At 43.4% G+C, this 19980-nt stretch overlaps 3 protein-coding genes across 7 annotated transcripts; 2 read left to right on the top strand and 1 right to left on the bottom strand.

The window, feature by feature from the left end:
- The first annotated feature begins 232 nt into the window (after window positions 1-232).
- On the top strand, window positions 233-7892 carry ecd (ecdysoneless homolog (Drosophila)). Of its 3 annotated transcripts, XM_054799333.1 has the most exons (14): window positions 233-355; window positions 501-726; window positions 806-923; window positions 997-1084; window positions 1184-1362; window positions 2578-2770; window positions 2856-2984; window positions 3079-3204; window positions 4708-4793; window positions 4886-4986; window positions 5064-5289; window positions 5375-5442; window positions 5515-5744; window positions 7182-7892. In XM_054799333.1, exons 2-14 carry the CDS (start codon window positions 531-533, stop codon window positions 7425-7427), a joined length of 1986 nt encoding a protein of 661 aa, XP_054655308.1. In that variant the 5' UTR covers window positions 233-355; window positions 501-530; the 3' UTR covers window positions 7428-7892. The 3 variants fall into 3 exon arrangements, 2 of the variants coding, with proteins under 2 accessions (XP_054655308.1, XP_054655306.1); XR_008573720.1 differs by having other exon boundaries at window positions 242-726; window positions 5515-5925; window positions 7182-7318; XM_054799331.1 differs by having other exon boundaries at window positions 242-726; window positions 7182-7890.
- si:ch211-248a14.8 (uncharacterized) lies at window positions 6139-14790 on the bottom strand. Of its 2 annotated transcripts, XM_054799336.1 has the most exons (5): window positions 13096-14790; window positions 12768-12836; window positions 11924-12110; window positions 9835-10135; window positions 6139-8314 (listed from the first exon to the last, which is right to left on the bottom strand). In XM_054799336.1, the coding sequence occupies exons 2-5, from the start codon at window positions 12791-12793 to the stop codon at window positions 7902-7904; spliced, it is 927 nt and encodes a 308-aa protein (XP_054655311.1). In that variant the 5' UTR covers window positions 12794-12836; window positions 13096-14790; the 3' UTR covers window positions 6139-7901. The 2 variants fall into 2 exon arrangements, with proteins under 2 accessions (XP_054655311.1, XP_054655312.1); XM_054799337.1 differs by having other exon boundaries at window positions 10057-10135; window positions 12768-14790.
- styxl1 (serine/threonine/tyrosine interacting-like 1) lies at window positions 8287-19619 on the top strand. 2 transcript variants are annotated; one of them, XM_054799334.1, is made up of 6 exons: window positions 8287-8336; window positions 14651-14750; window positions 14824-14954; window positions 15023-15191; window positions 16585-16721; window positions 16808-19619. In XM_054799334.1, exons 2-6 carry the CDS (start codon window positions 14680-14682, stop codon window positions 17458-17460), a joined length of 1161 nt encoding a protein of 386 aa, XP_054655309.1. In that variant the 5' UTR covers window positions 8287-8336; window positions 14651-14679; the 3' UTR covers window positions 17461-19619. The 2 variants fall into 2 exon arrangements, with proteins under 2 accessions (XP_054655309.1, XP_054655310.1); XM_054799335.1 differs by lacking the exon at window positions 8287-8336 and having other exon boundaries at window positions 14585-14750.
- Window positions 19620-19980: the final 361 nt, after the last annotated feature.

Genomic DNA, 19980 nt, shown 5'->3' with positions numbered 1-19980 from the left:
ATGCATTGCAACAACAGTGCGCCTCTGACACATGTTTAACTTCCGTTTGTGGTATGGTTCCTTCAGTGGATTTGGACCTTGAAGTCAAATTCTTACGATGTTGTATGAAAAAAATATGTGTGTATAAATTCAAGATTAAGATATTCATTTTATGTTTCTTGCGTGATTAAAGAGTATCATTCCTGGCATAAAGTAGGAACTATTGTTTCCTACTCCGTTTCGATCAGAATTAAGAGTAGGACCCAAAACACTGAAGGATGGCGTGACAGAGACGTGCAGATACTAGAATCAATTTCAACATTTATTGAACATTCTTCAGTCGTCATGAATTTGCGTCTTTCAAACAAGTCAACGGGTATGTTGGAAGATATGTGGTACTACATTATTTGTTGCCAGACTCACCTAATCAGACTGTCAAAGCATCAGCCAAACACGTCGTAATTAGAAAGAAGATCTTAATTGTATGTGATCGTACAGCTATACTTCTCACACGTATGAAGTTTTTTCAGTGATTTAACTACATTGCAACAATGGACGAACTGCAAAGGAGAGTGGTACAGGAGGACGCGGTCCAGTATAAGCTCTTTATGACCCAGCCTCACTGCTCTACTGAAGAGGAACATGTCTTAGGTCTTGTGGATGATATTCTTGCTAAGGTGGCCCCTCTGTCAGTGCGGTACATTTGGCAAAACCAGTCATTCAACCTCAAGTATCACCCGGAGGAAGGTAGTAGAACTTATCGATATGGCCATTCTGTAAACTTCCACACCCCATTGATCTATATGTTGTATAACCCTATATCCAGGAGGTGTTCCAGCTCACATTGGTGGCAGCACCCAATTTGGGGACAATGTGGAAGATGAATGGTTTATTGTGTACCTTCTGAAGAAAATTACAGAGGCTTTCCCAGAGCTTGCAGCAAGGTGAGGAATAAATGTGAGTTAACACTGCATTGATTGCTTAAATACTTTGTTCTCTTCTTTTAATGTTGTGCAGAGTGGAGGACAACGATGGGGAATTTCTTCTAATTGAAGTAGCAGATCATCTCCCTAAGTGGATAAATCCGGATACAAGTGAGAACAGGGTGAGTGTACACCCATCATAGTGGATAAATCATTTATCTACTGTATGTTACATTTATATTTGATGTTTTATGGCATTGTAATCTTATACTCACTGTCAGGTGTTCCTCTACCGGGGTGCATTGCATATCCTGCCCTGTCCCTCGCGTTCCAGTCCAATAGGGTTCCCAAAAGATGTGGTCCCCAGTGTTAAGCAAGCTCTGGCGCTGCTCTCCAAGCAGCCAGAATCCTGCCGGGCCAGCCATAAGATTAGTTTGGCCCTGGACAAGCGTCTAAATGGGTGAGAGCAGTCGAGGACACACACATTTCTCCTGCTTGGTGTATTACCATCTATTAGGTCAAAATAGATGCTTATATTCATACTTTTTCTGCATGTTCAGGGGTAATTCTTAAGGCAACGAATTCCAGCTTCACTTCTTTTGGGTGCTTAAGTTTTAATTGACATCATTTAAAAGAATAGTTGCTACAGAGGAACCAGCAGATTGTGTCCTTCAACAGAGGAGAGATAAAATGAGACACAGCTGTCTGGCTTGTTATGGGATCATTTAGTTAATGAATACATGCATCAGAGGACGAGCAGCTCCTTAGCAGCGTAGCAGACATTCATTCTCGTTGAGTGGTTCCCAAACTTTTCACAGTCCTGTGCCCCTTCAGATATTTGTCCTGCAGCCATGTACCCCTACTCTTGCACACTTGAAAAAACACACAATAAGCACATGATGAAACATCTTACTATGAATAATTTTTCACTCAATTTGTTAATTTTTTTTCTGCACTGTACTGCCGATGATAGGGCCTTCTAACACACTGCGTGAGTGTTAGGCTTTCAGACATCAATGCTCGTCAACGCTGTTTTTATTTTTTATTCACATACCCCCATTACACTTTGCCTACTCCACTTTGGGAACCTAAGTTCTACATCAGAGGTTATCAAATCGTCTCAACCTGGGACCCACATTTTCCAGTGGTCATTAAGTCGTGACCCGCTGTCATTTAAGTTATTTTTATTTGTTTTATTTTTACTTTTTTCTTGACGTCATTTTTTTTAAATTAATGTTATGCTTTTGTTGAATACATTTTTATTTGTAGTAAATTTTGTATTATTTTGACATTTTTTAGGCATTTTTCTTATTTTTTTATACTTTCGTATAAGTAATTTTTTGGGGTTATTTTTATTGGTTTTCTTAACTTTTATTTGTCAGTTTGATTTTTTATTTAATTTAATTTTTTTTATTTAAAAAATTTTTTACACTTGGAATGATTGTTTTGGTGGTGACCACAAAATCAGAGATTTCACTTATAGCTGTGCAATGTACGTATACCAAGGAGGAACATGACTGAAGTATTCCTCACTTTTACTTCAAAGTACATATTTTTATGTAAATGTTGTTTATGTTTGACTTGAGCCACTTTTAGGTCCCAACCCACCAGTTGAGAACCACTGTTCTAAATGATGTGTGAAGTCATATTTTTTCCGTCTTGTTTTTTGTTGTAGATATCCTGAGAAGGTTCAAGCCAGCCTGCATCGTGCCCACTGCTTCATACCTGCAGCGGTGGCCGTAGCTTTAGCTCAGCGACCCGACCTGGTGGCCCCGGCCGTGTCCGCCTTCTACCTGCGGGACCCCGTGGATCTCCAGGCGTGCCGAAACTTCAGGAAATTCCCTCCTGACACCCGAGTGTTGACCTCGGTAACCAGAATTAAATACGTTCAAATGTTTGATTTAAAGTGGTACCTCGCCAGTACTAATGTCGTGATACCACATTGTTTTTCAGGTGATGTTCACTCGCTGCCTCTACGCTCAGCTGCAGCAGCAACAGTTCAAGCCAGACAGGAGGAGCGGCTTCACCTTGCCAGCTCGCTCTCACCCCCACTACAATGCACACGAGCTTGGCATGAAGCTGGTGAGCCAAGGCTGCAGGGTTTTGTTTGTTTGCGTCTTGAGATTTAGAGATACCAGGCTGACTGTGTGTGTGGGATGTGTGTCCCCTCTCCCAGGCTCACGGCTTTGAGATCCTGTGCTCAAAGTGCAGGCTGCCATCTTCAGAAGATGACGACTCTGTTAGCTGTAACCCTCAGTGGAAAGGATTCATGCGGAGTCTGAAGAGGAACGATTACTTCCAGGTTAGTCAGGCTTTATGCTCATATGGTCTAATTATATCCAGGGTATTTGTTGACCTAAAGCATAATGAGGACAGGGAGGTCATTGGAAGCATGCAATAATTGGAGAGAGGCTGTTATTCATTATGAATAACAACTTAATTTTTTTAAACCTTAGTGATTTGGAGTGTGTGGGAAAGTGGAATGGAAAATGTACTGTAGCTCTCTTTGACCACTTTCATTCATTCATTAACAAGTATGTTACACAACACAACAGCATCAGAACCAATGTTGTAATAGCGGTAAGGACTAAGCTGCTAGTGGTCAGTAAATCAATTAACCACACAATAAATCAAAACAAACTCGATAAGTCCTCTCTGGCTCTGCCAAACAAGCAATCATGACGAGAAGGAACGTTTGTGTGGGAGGAAGTATTTCCCCAGCGGACTGCTCAATCGTGACGGCATGTCATCACAAACAGTAAAGGCCCTCCCGAACTAAACATGTTCATGCGGCGGCCTGAAACACCGGCAAGAGTTGGCGAGAAAACACCTCTTACGGAGCGTGGATGGAAGCTAGCTGGGTTAGCTTAGTTTAGCAGAGCATGCTAATGCGGGTTTGTGTGTGTGCGCGTGTGACTCAGGCTGTACGAGAGTGTCTACACCGTGTTGCCTGTGTGTTTTTACATGCAAAAGATCCATGCTGAGCTCTTACAAAATGCCCTTCTGCCACCCTGTGGCCGTTTTCATGGCTTAAAATTGCTCTGAAGGCAAATCCATTAGTGGGGAGTTGCGTCATCTGTGACGTTACGGGGCGTGGGAAGTGACGTGCGTGATGTCAGCTAGCTGCTGTGGAGTTGCTGAGTGTTCGCATGGTTAGCAGTGTGGAGAGTGCCAGTGACTGTCGTGAGTTGTGGCTGACAGCAGCTTCTGTGTGAATGTTTTGTACTACACTGGCCACTAGGTGTCAGGACCGTTACATTGAGACAACGTAATGTCTTATTTATGTCCAAGACGTCTAATTTTCTATTATAATGTCAACTATATTGGATAATACAAGTGTAAAAGTGACTGTAGGGGTGTTATTTCATGTCTAGAGGACGCTAACAATGCTAAAAACTATATTTAGAAGGGCTTAAATAGGTTTTCTATGCTCTAACTACAAAAATATTCCATTCATAAATAAGGCATCTTACTTTGCTTATCGCAGTCGGGCCTTGAACCAACTAATCGCGATAAAGGAGGGGGAGTTTCACACTGACTGCTGGCTAGCAATGTTTTACAATACATGTAGGGCTAGATAAGGTGACTGACCACTCATGATACTTCATCTTGTGGAACAACAAAACATCAGGAGGTTGCCTACAGCCGCAAGTGTTAATGCTAGTGCTTTTTGTCCCTGTGCTAATTGGAGACAGCGGTGGTGATTTGCTTTTGGAGCCCATGCACTCGGCAACTATAGCAGAATAGAGGTGTTAATTGGAGCATTTACAGTATCGACACAGTGACCTTTCATGCTCAAACGCAGGGGGAGATGGAGGGTTCGGCGTGCTACAGACGTCTGGTGAAATCAGCAGAAACCTTCTTTAAGCAGTCCGTCGTCTCAAAATCCAGGTGGGACCTTGTAAATGTAAAGCATATATGCATTATGTAACATAATGCATAAGATGCAATAAGATGTTTAATATGTGATGTGTGCCTTCCAGTGGCATGTCTCCGGGGGAGGAAGTTCTCCAACTGCTGCGCACGTGTCCCATCGACATTGACAAGCTGAAGGAACAGGAGTCACAGCTCCCCCAAGAGGACAGTGAGTACAATGGCGGGCCAGCGTTAAACGTGACCACGTAAGACTGATGGATACCAAACTAAGCGTGTCTTTTCCAGGCGACAGCTGGCTGGAAGTCAATGCCCAGGACCTGGAGCGCATGCTGGATGAAAGGGGCGGAGCCAGAGCAGACGGCAGCACGGTGAGACGGGCTCCGACTGTCGCGGAGACGGCGTTTGGCGGGGGGGGGGAAGAGGAGGCGGGTTACAGTCTGGTGGCGGTCAGCCAGAAGATGAAGAGCTTCCTCAGCGCCATGTCGTCACATGAGGGTGCAGAGTTGCCATGGTGAGACCCCGTTCTCACCCAACATATGTCAGATCACGGATCAACTGTTGCCATCCATTACTTCCTGTTTGTTTCTCCATCACAGGTCCACTTCATCTCAGCCTTTCAGCTTTGACCCAGACTCCCTGACGACTGCATTGGACCGACTCTTAGGTAAGGAGATGATTGGTAGTACACATCTCTTTTTTTTTTTGTCTTACTGAATCTGCTTTATTTGTGTTGCAGGAGGCAAAAATGAAGAAGAGCTTGATTCAGATGATCTTGATGAAGAAGAGGAGGAGGAGGAGGAGGATGTGGAAGAGGTGTTGGAAGAGGAGGATGACGAGAAAGAAGAGGTTCCCCTTGGTCCTGCAGAGATGAATGGGATGGAGGCTTTGGACACACTCCGAGAATACATGGACCAAATGGACCAGGAGCTGATGAGCACAAATATCGGGCAAAGCTTTCATCAGACGGTAGGATTTGTAAAGAGTGTATGGGAAATGTCCACTGACTTACATCTGTGTGTTTTACGCTTGTGGTTCGGTACTCTGGCCCGGACCACAAAGTGATTCTTGGTGCCCACTTTGGTGCAGTTGGCGTTCACACTGGTATTTTTGTGACCAAAGGCTACGCAGTAAAGAACATCTGCAGAAAGTAAGGACTTCATTTCCAGACATATTACATGACGTAACTCAAATTTTCCAAACCAAAATGCCGTTTATAGAAATATTTAGGTTATTTTTATATTCAGCTGTTTTTACCAGCTTAGATTTCACAAAAAGCTTCTAAAATATACTTTCAAAGATCACCGCTGTCTCATGCACATAGGAGAGAGCAGAGCAGAGAGACAGCGCTTTCAACCTTCTCTTACGTATTTGTCATTTTTGCTTATTGTTTTTTGCTGTCACTGTAACACTGGTTCGTGTTTTTAGCGTTCACGTTCCAGCTCAAGTGAATCGAGCCGCGACCAGAGTTCACTCGCAAGCAGAATGAAACCCATCTCGCTTGTTTGGTGCACACCAGGGTTCACACTTGACCAAAGGAACCAAACTAGCAGCATAAACTCACCATTTATTATTCATTTGAACCGACTCAAAAAACACAACAACTGTGAACGCACCTTTATTTTGTAATACACTCGTCCCTTGTTTGTCACGGTTAATTGGTTTTATTGGAGAAAATAAGACATATTAGACATAGATAAGATAACAGACTCATACGTTAGCAGTTCCTTGTTTTTTTTGTCTGGGCAGCGTACTTCCTGCGGTGGCTTTTGTCTTATCAATGTATTGTAATGTCCCATTACCCAATATAGTAGACATATTAAATAAAGTAAATAGTAAATAAGTAAATAAGCCATTTAAGATGTAAATAAAACTTGTGCTCAAACAGTGTCACAGTAAATGTGTTCCCTAGGGGACCTTAGTGGCGGACAGGAAGTGACATCGGAGGTTCAGAGTTGAGTTTTAGCTTGTGGGTTATGGCCCCAACAGTAGCCTGTGTTATTATTATGTTATTAGTATTATTATTGTGCCTGTTGTGAAATCATTTTAACCTGTAACAAATGCCCGTTCTGGCGATCACGTTAGGCGCTTGTCTCACAACAATTACTGACGCCTAGTGGCCAATGTAGAATACTACATTCACAATTAATATGCTCCTTTTGCCTTATAGTTGTAGTTTAGTCTATTTAGTTAGTTCATTTAGGTATTTTTCTGCTTGAAAATGCTTAATTTAGGTCAATAATAAGTACATTTTGCTATATATGCATTTTACTAGTAATAACAAACCATATTCACCACGAAACTGCGATCATTTATTAATTAATTCATTTTTGAGAACCGTGATAGAGTGAGGGCGCAATGTACGACTGTCCACATCTTGGTTCTCTCTCTCGTTCCTCTCTGCAGAATTACAACGAGCCCACATCAGACAAAAGCTCCACCCAGCCCCCCACCACAAACCACCTGCCGAGCCAACCGGCAGAGGCGACAGTGGCCGAGGAGACGGCGGAGATTCAGCCTCTCGACGTGGACCTCAACCTGGTCACCAACTTGCTGGAGTCCCTCAGCTGCCAGGCCGGGCTGGCCGGGCCTGCCTCCAACCTGCTGCAGAGTCTCGGAATACGCCTGCCTCCAAACTCAGATTGCTCATAATGGGCAGCTTTCTCCTTTGTTGTCAACAACTAAAGCAAAAAGAAGACTTTCTGTTTCTCTGTTGACCAAGCGCTATGGTGAGTGGTGTTTTATTGTGAAAGAATCATGGAGGAAACTGTCTAGGAAGTCCTCAAAACAACATTTATGCGGAATAAGGCAAAGTTCACTAGCACTTGAGTGGCTTTAAGAATAAAAATGCTTTATGTAATGTAATGTACACACCTTCAATAAGGTATTCAGTAACTTTTTACAATATCCAGTGTTTTGTGAGAGTGTGGAGATGATTTGAGTGCTTACATTTGGTTGGCAGTAACACAATAAATATTTTTGCAACAAAAGTGCATTGTTTCGTTCTGGCATTGCCATAATTACTAAGCAACTTTGTATTACAACTCTGTATTATATGCTCTTAAAAAGCATTTGGCGCACAACCCATAGGGGGCGCCACTAAGTCAAATTGCCGAGTCCTTCACGCTAGAGCCAGAGTAGCAGCACAAAGGGTTGCATCAATTGTCCTGCTGTGTGTAGCAGACCTGCAGCCAATGGTGACTTGCACAGCGCCGTCATCGCGACCGCCAAGTCGAGCAGCGTCCCCAACAGGAGGATGGCGAGCAGGTACCCGTGGAACAGCAAGCTGTGCCAGCTGGCCCGACTCAGCACCAGCAGGGGGCCGTCGGGGTGCAGCGTCCACAAGAGGCCAAGCAACCAGCACTGGTTCACCAGCTGGGTGTAGTAGATGTCCAAAGCGGAGGCCTGGTGGTCTGGGGGGAGACGGAGCTCATATTCGGACACTTTGGACAGCCAGGTGAGGGAAAGGCTGAGGAGGATGACAGCCAGAGGCGCATACATGTACTCCAGGGGTTCTGCAACCGATGGACCACGCCAGTCTGTGGGAAGACAGTTAACAAGGTGCCAATTGAACATTTTTGCTGTTTTTTTCTTTCACAAATATTTCAACTTTCTTCTTCAACGTTTTTTTTCTTGTAATATTATGACTTTATTCTCATGATATTTTGACATTCTTCTTGTAATATATTTTTAAATATTTTTCCTAACCTAATTTTCCAAAAATTGCAACTTTATACATTTTTGTTTTTTTTAAGAGACTTAAAAAAAACCACATATTTTAGTCTTTATTAACTCCCAGACATTTTTCAAAAGAAAACCCCTTCAGTACCGGCCATTTGAAACGATTTTGACGGATCTTTCAAGTATTGCGTTCTTTGGTTATACAAACATGGAACCCACCGAAAGAAAGATTAGACTCTTGTCTTTCATCAGAAAAAAGTTTGGTTCTATGTTTTTCCGTTCTCTAGTAATCAACTGTAGAACATAGTTAAGTTTCAGGAAAATCTCAGTTCCTGACTAGAAAAGGGAGAAAAGCTTTTTGTGAAAAGACACATTTCAAGCATAACTTTCACTTTGACACAAATATTTAGTTTTTGTGACAGCTCAAATATCTAAACTATACCACAACATTAACAATACAAAAAAAAGGTTGTTTTACAACAAAATAACAATTTATTTACAAATATAACACCATGTCCTATTTACAATTTCACACTTGGAACTTAATTGTGTGTGCGCGTTTGTGTGCATGCGTTAAAATTTCCCTACAATGCATAACCTTCAGCACGCTACACTCCTCCACGCTCTTCCACGTCCTCCTTGCTGTCGAGTGTGTTAATACATGCAAAAGATCCATGCCGAGCTCTTATCCAATGCACTTCTGCCACATTGTGGCCGTTTTTATGGCTGAAAACTGCTTTAAAAGTGGCATCTTTTACTGTGCAGCTGCGTTATCACCTTTTTTTTGCCTCTCCCGCAAAAAACAGAAGACGTATAAATACGTCTTTGGGATCGGGTGTTTGGGTTTTACATTTATACGTTTTTGGTATTGAATGAGTTAATATATTTATTTGATGCAATTTTTTAATGCTGTTTCTCTCCTAATACTTTGGCTTTGTTCTCGTAAAATTACTGCTCTTTTTTTCCATTTTTTCTTTTTTTTTTTTTTTAGAATGTGCCAACAGCCAATTAAAAAAACAGTCGCGGGCCGTGAATGGCCCCCAAGCCGCAGTTTGGACATCCCAGATTTAAAATGACACTTTCAAGAAAAGTACATCTTTTAAGCAAAAGCCAGAGTGTTTTGTTGTTTTTACGGAGGTTAACTTCTTTTTACACTTGTAAATTAGACATTCGATGTGAGAAGCGTGAGGCAGCACACCTGCGCTGCAACTCATCTTCGCGTTACGACTACATCGTTCATCTTTGACGTTAAGTAAGAGTGTCTTATTCCTTTTTGAGTTTTACTGTGAACAGTGGTGAACTTATTTTTACACTTAAAAATATAAGTGAAACATTGCCTGTACACTTAATAAAAGTTTAGAGGCCAATGGTGGTTTACCCGTGAAGACAAGCGACGACCCAGTCAGGATGGAGACCAGCACAGAGGCGTGGCCTGAAGGTGGCGCTGTCACCTTCAGCGCAAGGCTGAGGCCCACGGTGGTAAGAGGCAGCAGCCGCGCGGCGAGCGGGAATAGACCCCCATACGAGCCGCTGGCCTCGCCCCACATAGCCAGCACGGCGTGGGCGCTGCTGCAGATAGAAGGAACCAGGAGACGCTCACCCAGGGGACGACTGTACCGCCTCAGTGACGCCACACCCAGGACATGGAGGAGGTTGAAGAAGGACACAGACACCAGAACCTGCAGAAAATAGCATTGTTGAAGATAGCGTGTTCTTGAAAACACCTGCATAATCTATTGTGATCTATGTTTGTATTCATTTAACATTACCGTACGTGTGTTATTATTATTGCTGTGGAGTTGTGTGGCACTGCACTGCATCATACTCGTTTCTATGGTTTGGTTACCTTATCGAGCCTAATTAAAGGGCAGCATCGATAATCACAGATGGTGTGTTTAATGGAGCACTGAGATGTGCATCAGCCGCTGCACCATAAAAGTAAACCCAGCAGATGGCTCGTCTGAAGTAATGACGTCTGAACTTTCACAATAATAACCGCGGTAGATGTCAGCACACTTTCAAGGTCAAAACTTTTCTTTTTGCACAGCTTTTTAGGAGAGAGGCTCAATATTGGCTTTCTTACAATATCCGATATACCGATATTGTCCAACAGTTCATCACCGATGCCGAAATGTACCGCAGCTCTACCCTCAAACTTAGGTCAGGTCACATCTCGTGTTTAATGAATGAACACATGCTGTACTGTAATGACACTGGATGCATTTCACAAAGGCAATTTGCAATGGAAGTTATAGAAAAGGAGCCATGGTTATTTTCAATACTTTCATTTAAAAAATCATGACCAATAGTCAAGTAAAATAACATGTTCCCCTACCATCAACAAGTAAGACAGGTTAGTCTTAATAAATTCACAAATAAGTATCTGATTAAGTAAGGCTGGCAACTATACAATTCAAGTTACGACTTTATTCTAACATTCCTAACAGGCATTGCCTGAGACAGCTCTGACAAGGGGGGACTTATGTGACCTTTGGCCTTCAACAAAAGGTACAACTTTAATAAATAAATTTATGACTTTATTCTCGGAGATTTACGACTCTTTTTCTCACAAATGTACAACTTTACTCTCAAAATCTCAAGGTTATTATTTTTTTCAATGTGGCCCTAATACTCCGTCGTAGTTTTGATCACTTTCGGTTCTTCAGCTCTGACGTAACCGCTTGCCTTAGAACTTCAAGGGATCAAGGGATGTGCACAGGAAAACCAATGGAAATTTGGAAATGGTTTTCTGATGAACCTCATCTCACCCCGATGCCGTTTTGACCTTCTGTAGCTCTTCGTCGGGGCTTGAGCATGACGATTATCTTCACTGAGACACTTTTTAATTTTCTTCATTCTTTACTTTGTTTTGGCCCCCTTTGCAGCAGGGAAGGCCACATACCAAAAATGATGGTCTTAAAATGCCAGCTTTGGCAAGGTTGCATTTTTTGGAGTGCACGTCAAGCTACGCAGGATGGTTTGAAGAGGGAGGGGCGAGACGGTTTAGCACAACCTGGCACCTTGCTGCAGAAGCATAAACCAGGCTTTGGTCAAGAAGTGACCTGCCAGCTAACAATTGGGCAGATGAACCACAACAAAGTGTTTTGGCTTTTTACGGTTATTTATGTCACATCAGCAGAAGTGACCGTCAAACCAACATTTCACTTTTGGAAATAGTTCAGCCTTGACAGAGGTCTGCACTTTCATTGACTGCCATTCTGTTTTGCTCCAGGCTTCATGAGCCGCTACACCACTCAAAGTCTGCTCCAGTGCTCGTCCTTCAGTCATTGGCATCAACCTTTGGACTTTATGCATCCAAAGACTTGGAAGCATTTGGTTAAACATACACCCCGCCCAAGACCTAACCTCCCCCCTGGTTGAGTAGCCTTCAACAACAGCACTAAATACTAAACAGTGTTGGATGGGGGCACTTTTGTCCAAAGAATGAGCTGGCATCAGGCACCCACCTGTCCGAAGCAGAGACTCACAATGTACGGGTAGTGGTACTGAGGGATGAAGATGCGGACTACAAAGGCGCGAAGCTTGTCGGCCAGGTCATACGCAAAAACAACCACCAGGCAGAGGATGGACATGAGCGGCTTCAGGGCGTGGTTTGAGGCGAGACTCGAGGCGCAGCATCTCCATCTCGTCCACCTTTCACAAAGAGAAGAAATTCCGATTAAAAACAACTTGTGAGTTTATTCTAAACGCAGCAGTGCAATGGCTGTATTTATCAGGGATGTCCCAATCCACATTTTTTGGGCTTCCTATCCGATCCAGTACCGATCCTTTTTTTGTTTTTGTTACAAACATGAATTTGTAACAATGTGCAATAATCTTGCTGTCTGATGTTGATATGCCACACCAGTGAGGTGGATGAATTAAGAAGAAGTGCTCACTAACACAACTTTCGACAGATTTGTGAACAATATTTGAGAGCGTCTAAAAAAAGTTGTCAATCTTTGAGTTCTCATGAAAGATAGGAGCAGAAAAAAATGCTGCGTTTATATTTTTGTTGAGTGGAGTTCGCTGTCTGCACCGCTTCCTCTTTTACCTTTGTTGTACCTTGGCGCTCTGTGTGAGGAGATTGTTATTAATCACTTTATTGATGCGATCTACTGACATCCTGGGGTAAAACTTCATGAAACTATAGCACAAGGCCTATATTTGCTACGCATCATCACAATGCTGATTGAAGTGTACAAGGAAGCTGTGCACTCAGTACACAGGCAGGTGGGCGTATGCCACTAGAACCACATGACAAGTGCAGTACATGAAAACAAAAGCAAAAAGAAGCACACAAATGATTACCTTTCAGCCAAGGGGCATGACGTCATTCTGTGCGGCAAGTCGGCTGTTGTCAATACAGGGAGCTCTTATCTGAAGTCAGGTGGGAAAAAAGAGAAAACACCAAAACGACAAACGCGCTGATTCCTCTGGTTGAAGCCATTTGCTTTTACAATGACCTCTGACATCTGATGGATAGTCTGTTCTCTACTTGTGCGGTTGCACTTGCTCCGAGCTGTCACTCATTAACCTCGCTTTTCATTCACTTCAGACATCATGAATGAATAAGCTCACATGGACAGCATGGAAAGGAGAAGGCAGAAATCAATATAGTAAAATAAAGTCTACTCACCGTCTCGTTAAGTCAGTTCACTCACAGTGTCTCTCATAATAAATAAAAACAACTGCATTAAGATGACTATCACGCTAATAAATGCTTTTATGAAGCATTCTCCAGAATGTGGCAACCTACTGACGTGCGCTGCCGCTAATACTGCTTTCACTCGGTTTGTGCCTTTGAATTGTCCAGATGGACTTTGGCCATGCAGGTTTGTTTGCCCCCTCTCCACTTTGTCATTACATAAGCAATTGTGCATGGTCTTGAATACATATCTATGTACCTGACAGCACAGAGAAAGTGACACCATCAGTGGGTTATGTCTAATGCGTGTCTGACGACACATTTTTCAAACACAGATAAGGCTTGTTGTTTGACCGCTCAATGCCATTATAGATTCTTGGACGTGTGACGTTCATTGAAGCCACTGAACGAAACAAATGGTCTTGTTTCTCTCTCTGCTTTGACACCTGTTTGTGACATTTCCCTACGTGGTTTCGCCTCCCCTCCCCCGTCCCCCGTTTGTACGTCCTCAGCCTGGTTAATCCATCATGGGCTCCACATGGTGGCATGTAAAGTAAACACACACTCGTGCAGGCTGTGGGGGTCACTTCAATCTGCATACACATACACGGTAGAAACGTTTTCTGGTATCTACACTGTAAATGACATTAATAACCCCTGACCCCCAACCCTAACTCCAATGGGTGGTCAAAATGCTTCAGAAAACATGCTAACATATACTGTATGTACTCCTCAAATGCTTATCATCATTAAACAAGGCAAGTACCAAAGATCGACAGGTCGATTGCGATTACAGGTAGGCGACCACTGATCTACAGATCTGCAGTATATATCTGACATCCAGCTAACTACACAATCACAGTTAATTCATCCATCAAACTGTTCACTCATTCATCCACACAACCCCAAATCGTCCAACTGCAGCATGGGTCCACACAATCACCAATCCATTATCTATTCAACCATCCAATCCCACAAGATGACCAAAACCTCCATCCATCAACTCAGCCATCTAACCAGACGATAATCAACTCATCATCCAAACATACCAATGATCCAGTGCTGATTTTACATATATTCACATGCTACCCATCAATCCACTGGTAACCCCATTTTTCTGACAAAAATAACCCTAAAGAGTGAAAGCTATTGTGTATAGAGCTGGAAAGGATTTCACACATTTGGGTTACTTATTTTCCTGCATGCCCGATGAGTCTTTGCTGAAGCGCATTCAGTAGAATGTTTTGTATTGTGTCCACTCTGTACTTGAGACTTTCAGAGAAACTCCAAACCCTCCAAAATAACCTCAGCAACTTTTTGGGAGTTAATTTGGGCAACAAGCGACTCCCTTCCAGGTTCTCTCCTCCATCACCTGTCACAGCCAGCTCCCGTGCGGCCCTCCAGAGCACTTCACTTCTGTTGGGTTTCCAAGACCACCAGCTAAATTAAGGGCCAGGCTGAATGCAAGGGCAGAGTGAGAATCACAGGGACTAAACTAATAGTTCCATCTGCTTTTTTTGTTGCTTCTTGTGGATTTGTAATGAAGAGGACTGCCTGTTATATAGCATTCTTCTGATGAAGTGCTGGTGGGAACATCTCATGCATCTGCCAGATGACTTGAGCGAGATGGGTGTTGTACTCTCCAGGTATGTACAGTAGTGCTTCAGTCCTACTTGTAAGTGAAACGTGGGGTTGTAAATTGTCATCCGCTATCCATAGAGTGAATAACAGTTATACAGCGGCCTCCGGGGAGCCTGTGAACACAGTGCAAACAGTGAGCAGCATTTCCAACAGGGAGGTCAATAGCACAGACAGCGAACACTCGTCAGTCATACCCATTCAGAGCAAAGGTAAATGCTCCTTGTCGGTTTTGTACAAAATGGGGATACAGAGTGTTTCGCCTTCTGCGTGTGAGCAGTGTGCGAGCCAGAGGAAGTGCTGATTCCTGCTCTGCCAGAGGTGGCCTGCATGGAACGAGGCTATGTCACCCCACAGCAGGTGTACAACCTATTGAACGCAGAGGAAGGCCAGCCCGCCCTCTACGATCCCTACTACATTCTCGTGTTGGACTGCCGCAGCGCAGACAGGTAGGCGCGTCGTCCACAAATGGACACTTTGAGGATATGACACTCGGCACTGGCAGCTGGGTGACAATGCCGCTGGCTTGAGTATAACCAGATTCACATGACTGCATTTATTTGTGTGAGCTAACTCTTCTACTCTTGAACCGCTGCACATAAACGGGTGAAAAATTGTCAAAACATGAATCTCTACTGTGTTGTCTGTGCTATGATTTTTTAAACAAACACACCACACGGTGGTGTTGTTAAACCCCAAGTCGGATTGACTGGACATTTCTCACACAGCTCAATACGCTCTACAAAAAAACATTGGAACTTTAGGGTGTTTAACTAAATCACCACCATATTTGGTACGCACATTTAAGGGACTGCTAAGCACGTGTGCAAAATTTGAGCAAGATTGGTTGAAAAATATGGCCACAATCAAACAAAATGTCTTTGCCAGGGCACGTGCGGGACTTAGAAAATGGCCATAAGTCATTGACCATTAAACTGACACCTACTTTTCACCCACTTTTGATAGAAGGAGTGAGTCTTGCCTCTACCAACAGCTCAAAGTAAGGCTCTGTCCACATGGGAACACTCCTGGGTTTTTTGGTTTGGCGGGTTGGAAAAAATGACATCCACACAGTGTCAAATCAGTAAAAAGTCATAACCAGACGGGAACATAGTACTGGGTGAAAACGAGGTAAAACATAATGCATGTACTGCTGCAAACAGACATGTAGACAAACCATTTGACCCACCAAAACTATAGAAGAAGAAAGAAGACGTGCACAAGGTCCATCGTCTTGTGCTTCCCCAGCTTGACGACAAAGTGGAATTACTTCTGTGAGTCACTTTGGAGTACGAGGCAAAAACATATCAGAAGAATGTCAAATGGGAGTCATGTCAGTAGACATATTCAGATATCATGTTGGCTTTTCAGCAACAGTACACAACTGGTCATGTCTGGTCGTTTTCAGAAAGTAGTGGTTTGTTTGTCCGCAGGCCAACGGCAAGGCGGTGTCATCAGGTTTTCTTCGGCACCCAGAACACCCTTACTGTGTGGCTGAAAGGCTGACACAATAAAATACTTTACCGTTTCAACCTGAAAACGTTCCTGTGTGGACAGGCCCAAAGTCTTGGTTCTGCTCATGGTTTCCACCAAGCAGGAAAATGTTATTCACATTTTTGGGCTTTTCCTAGGTAATTGGTTTGTCCAACTTGTTCTGTGTTACTTTTCAGCACCCGTTCGTGGGGGTGGTAGTTGCAGTAGTACAGTAGGTTGGTTGCTGTGCTTTGATTGATTGACTGAAAGAGTATTGTCACTTCCTTCTTCCAAAGGAATGTTAGCATTCCAACCAAATCTACCAACCTTTAGTTCCCAGAGTTTGCAGTGCTGATATTGTGTGTCTAGGTACAAGGACAGCCACGTGGTGACAGCACGGGCCAGCGTGACGGTGATCCACCCAGCGCTGGGATGTCTAATCAGCTGCATAGAGCTGCAGAAGTATTGTATAATACTCCTGTACGCGGAGTATGGATGCAGTCCAGGTCAGGACACACCCAGTTGTGGACTTGCTCTACATCCTTCAGTGTTCCTTGTTGATTGTTTCTGTGTTTTTCTGTGGGTATTCCAGTTGGGAGTGTAAAGGCCCGGGCCGATGCCCCTGATCTCCAGCGCTGCTTTTTCCAGCTCAGCGATTTAGGAATGGACCCCGTCATCCTGCTGGGAGGATTCTCAGCCTTCCATGCCCTCTACCCTTTCCTTTGCACACCACGTATGGTCCTCGTGGAACCCGAGAGGCACATGCTCACCATCTACCCATCGGAGATTCTGGAAGGCGCTCTTTACCAGGGCTCTGCCACCCAGGCATCAGACTACCGCATCATCAAGAACCTCCACATCACACACGTGGTCAACGCAACGGCCAACTGCCCCAACGCCTTCCCCAACACACTGTGCTACTTGAGGCTGAGGCTGACCGATGACGGCCAGCAGGATCTGGTGGAGGCGCTGCCACTGGCGTCCAGGTTCATCAACGCGGCGCTAAAGGCCGACCCGGCGGGTCGAGTCCTGGTCCACTGCAGCATGGGGCGGAGTCGCAGCTCGGCGCTGACGCTGGCCTTCCTCATGCAGCATCGACAGTGGTCGCTGCTGCACGCCCTCCGCTGGCTGAAGGAAAGGAGAGCTTGCACGGCGCCCAATTTGAACTTCCTACGCCAGCTGATAACCTATGAAGAGCAGCTGTTTGGGAGCAGACTCACATCACTGGACGACATCCGCAGATGACTCAGAAAGGAATGGATACACTGGATGTTTTGTCCTACACGTTAAAGTGTTCTACAGTTTTTCAGGATAGAGCACAGTGGAATCTCTAAAGTTGAACACCCCTAAGGTTGAACAATTCAAATCTCAACCCCTATTTTCTGGAAAATTTGCTTTGAATGTCGTACAAAAGCTTTGATTAGATTTTCAATGAGATGTTACAATATACAGCGGAACCCGTTTATGTCGATAGCCCGTCTGTGTCGACCAACTCATTAAGTCTGTGTTCTTATTACTAAAAGTGTGTGCTTAAGCCAAAGTCGACGTACATGGCCCACCGCTTTTGTTGACATCAAATTTGAGACCCGAATATTTCTATGGAAAATCTGTCGGTTTATGTTGACATTGGTTGTAGTATTGTTTACTTCCTCATTATTGCTAAGCAGCGTGGAACAGCAACATAAATACTGGCACTGCATTAAAACGTGCACACAGTGACTTGTAAAGGTGACATGTTACAAGCGCAAATGTAACGGCTCTGTGATTAAAGGTTCAGACACCTCCAAACATCTGCACTACAACATCATCTGAAGCAACTCAATGTTTAGTTTTTAATAACATGACAAAAACCTAAAACCTTAAAAGTAAAATACATGTACTCACCGGAGATGACAATTCCTCCTCCTCAATCAGCCGTTGTGACTGTAACTTTGCTTGTTGAACCATTTGGCTCTGATCAACCAATCAGAGGACAGAAAAGTGCTGATGTCACTGTGGGCTGGCTAGCTGGCCCTGAGATGTGACTCTCAAGTCTGATTGGCTGAAGAAAAAACAGCCCCACTGCTAATAGTGTGTATGTGACATGGGCCAGCACTCCTGATTCTGAAGGCCGTGGGCAGATTACATTGATATGGCAACACATAGAATGTGAAATCTGATAGGACAAAAAAATCTGACATCCACATACACTACTGGAAGCACTGCAGCCAAGGATCACGCTGCTAAATGAAGATAATAAACTGCTGGGAATAATTTAACACAATCTTATGTAACAAATACTAGAATTTAAGGTGTAAATGTATGTCAGTGCTCCTTGTAATGGTTAGGCCAGCAGAGAAGGCTTTGCTGGCCTGACTGCACACCACTGCTCTGGCGAATGTCACAAGTAAATGTGCACACAGTGGTTACTTTCACTTTTGATAGCGGTTATGTTGACAACCCGCTAATGTTGACAACCGCTGTCGACATCAGTCAGCCAGCCCGAGGGGCGCTGACGTAAATGTGTTCCATTGTAGAAGCATGAAAGGATTAATTCTGCGTGTTATGTTATTTTTGGGCATTTTTTGTGACCCCGTACGCCAAAAGAAGGAGCTTCAGCCCAAGAGAAAAACAACATATGAAGTTAGGTGACTCAAATTCAAAGGTGAGTTATCAAAGTTAAGGTACAGTGATTTGGTGCTGTTACATTTGACGGGGACTAGCTTCTTTTTACACTTGTGTGACAACTACAAATGTTCATGAGATGCTTGACGAGCATCAGTGACGTAACTCATCTTCGCTTTATGCCTTTATCATTAGTTATGACTGAGTGTTGCTATTGTTTTTTACGCTTTACAATAACAGAGCTTAACTTATATTTACACTTTTACACCATGCGCGTTAAGAATGTTAAAATGACCTGCGGTTTGCTGGAAAAATACGCCTCCAAAGTCGTGCACAACTTTGAATCGCCATCATGCATGACTTTGAGATGTCAACATATCGAAGCGTACTTCATGAGACCAGCAAGCACCAAAGTACTAATTTACTTTGTGTCCCTTATTCCAAAACGAAGGAGCAGCCTCAACAAAGCTATCCGAGGAAATCTCCAGTCACCATGTGATCACCCGTTACATTGTTTTGTTGCTTGTACATTTAACAGCGCTTCACTTATCCTTACACTTGAGTGCCAATTAAGAATGCTCATAAGAATGCTCGAGAAGGATTTGTAACACTCACTCTTAGACCTTTTTACACTACTTTATTTCATTGTTTTACTGTTTTTGCATTTTACTACAACAGTAATTAACTTTCTTTTGCACTTGTCTTGCCATTTTCATATATTTAAAACAAATATGACATACGGTATGCTTTTTTCTGATGAAAAAAGTTGTTCGAGAGGAGAAAGTGTCCAAAAAAAGACATTGGCCTACATGTTAATGTTGCAGCTTTTGCTTAAGCACAGTTTTGCTTATGTTAGAAAATGCTCATAAATAAAGTGTATTCATTATGTTTCACATCTTAGTTGGACTTGTTCTTATCCCTTGGGATGGCAACTGTTCTGTGCATGAGGACTTATGTACTCGGAACAGACTTTCCCAACCAAAATATGAACATTTCTGGACTTACTGCAGGAGAAACGTGCAGTCAAGGTGCTCTTCATCAACCCACCGAGGTGTGTGCTGTACATAAAAGACAAATCTAGAGTGTGCAAACTTCTTTTCCCCATTAGAAGATGAGTAAATTGTATAGGTATTCTGTAGAATAGTCTTATTCGATTCTATG

This window comes from Dunckerocampus dactyliophorus, chromosome 14 (genome assembly GCF_027744805.1).
Source record: "Dunckerocampus dactyliophorus isolate RoL2022-P2 chromosome 14, RoL_Ddac_1.1, whole genome shotgun sequence".
Lineage (NCBI taxonomy): Eukaryota > Metazoa > Chordata > Actinopteri > Syngnathiformes > Syngnathidae > Dunckerocampus > Dunckerocampus dactyliophorus.
The sequence above is the reverse complement of the archived record's forward strand: the minus strand, read 5'-3'. Positions and strand labels throughout refer to the sequence as shown.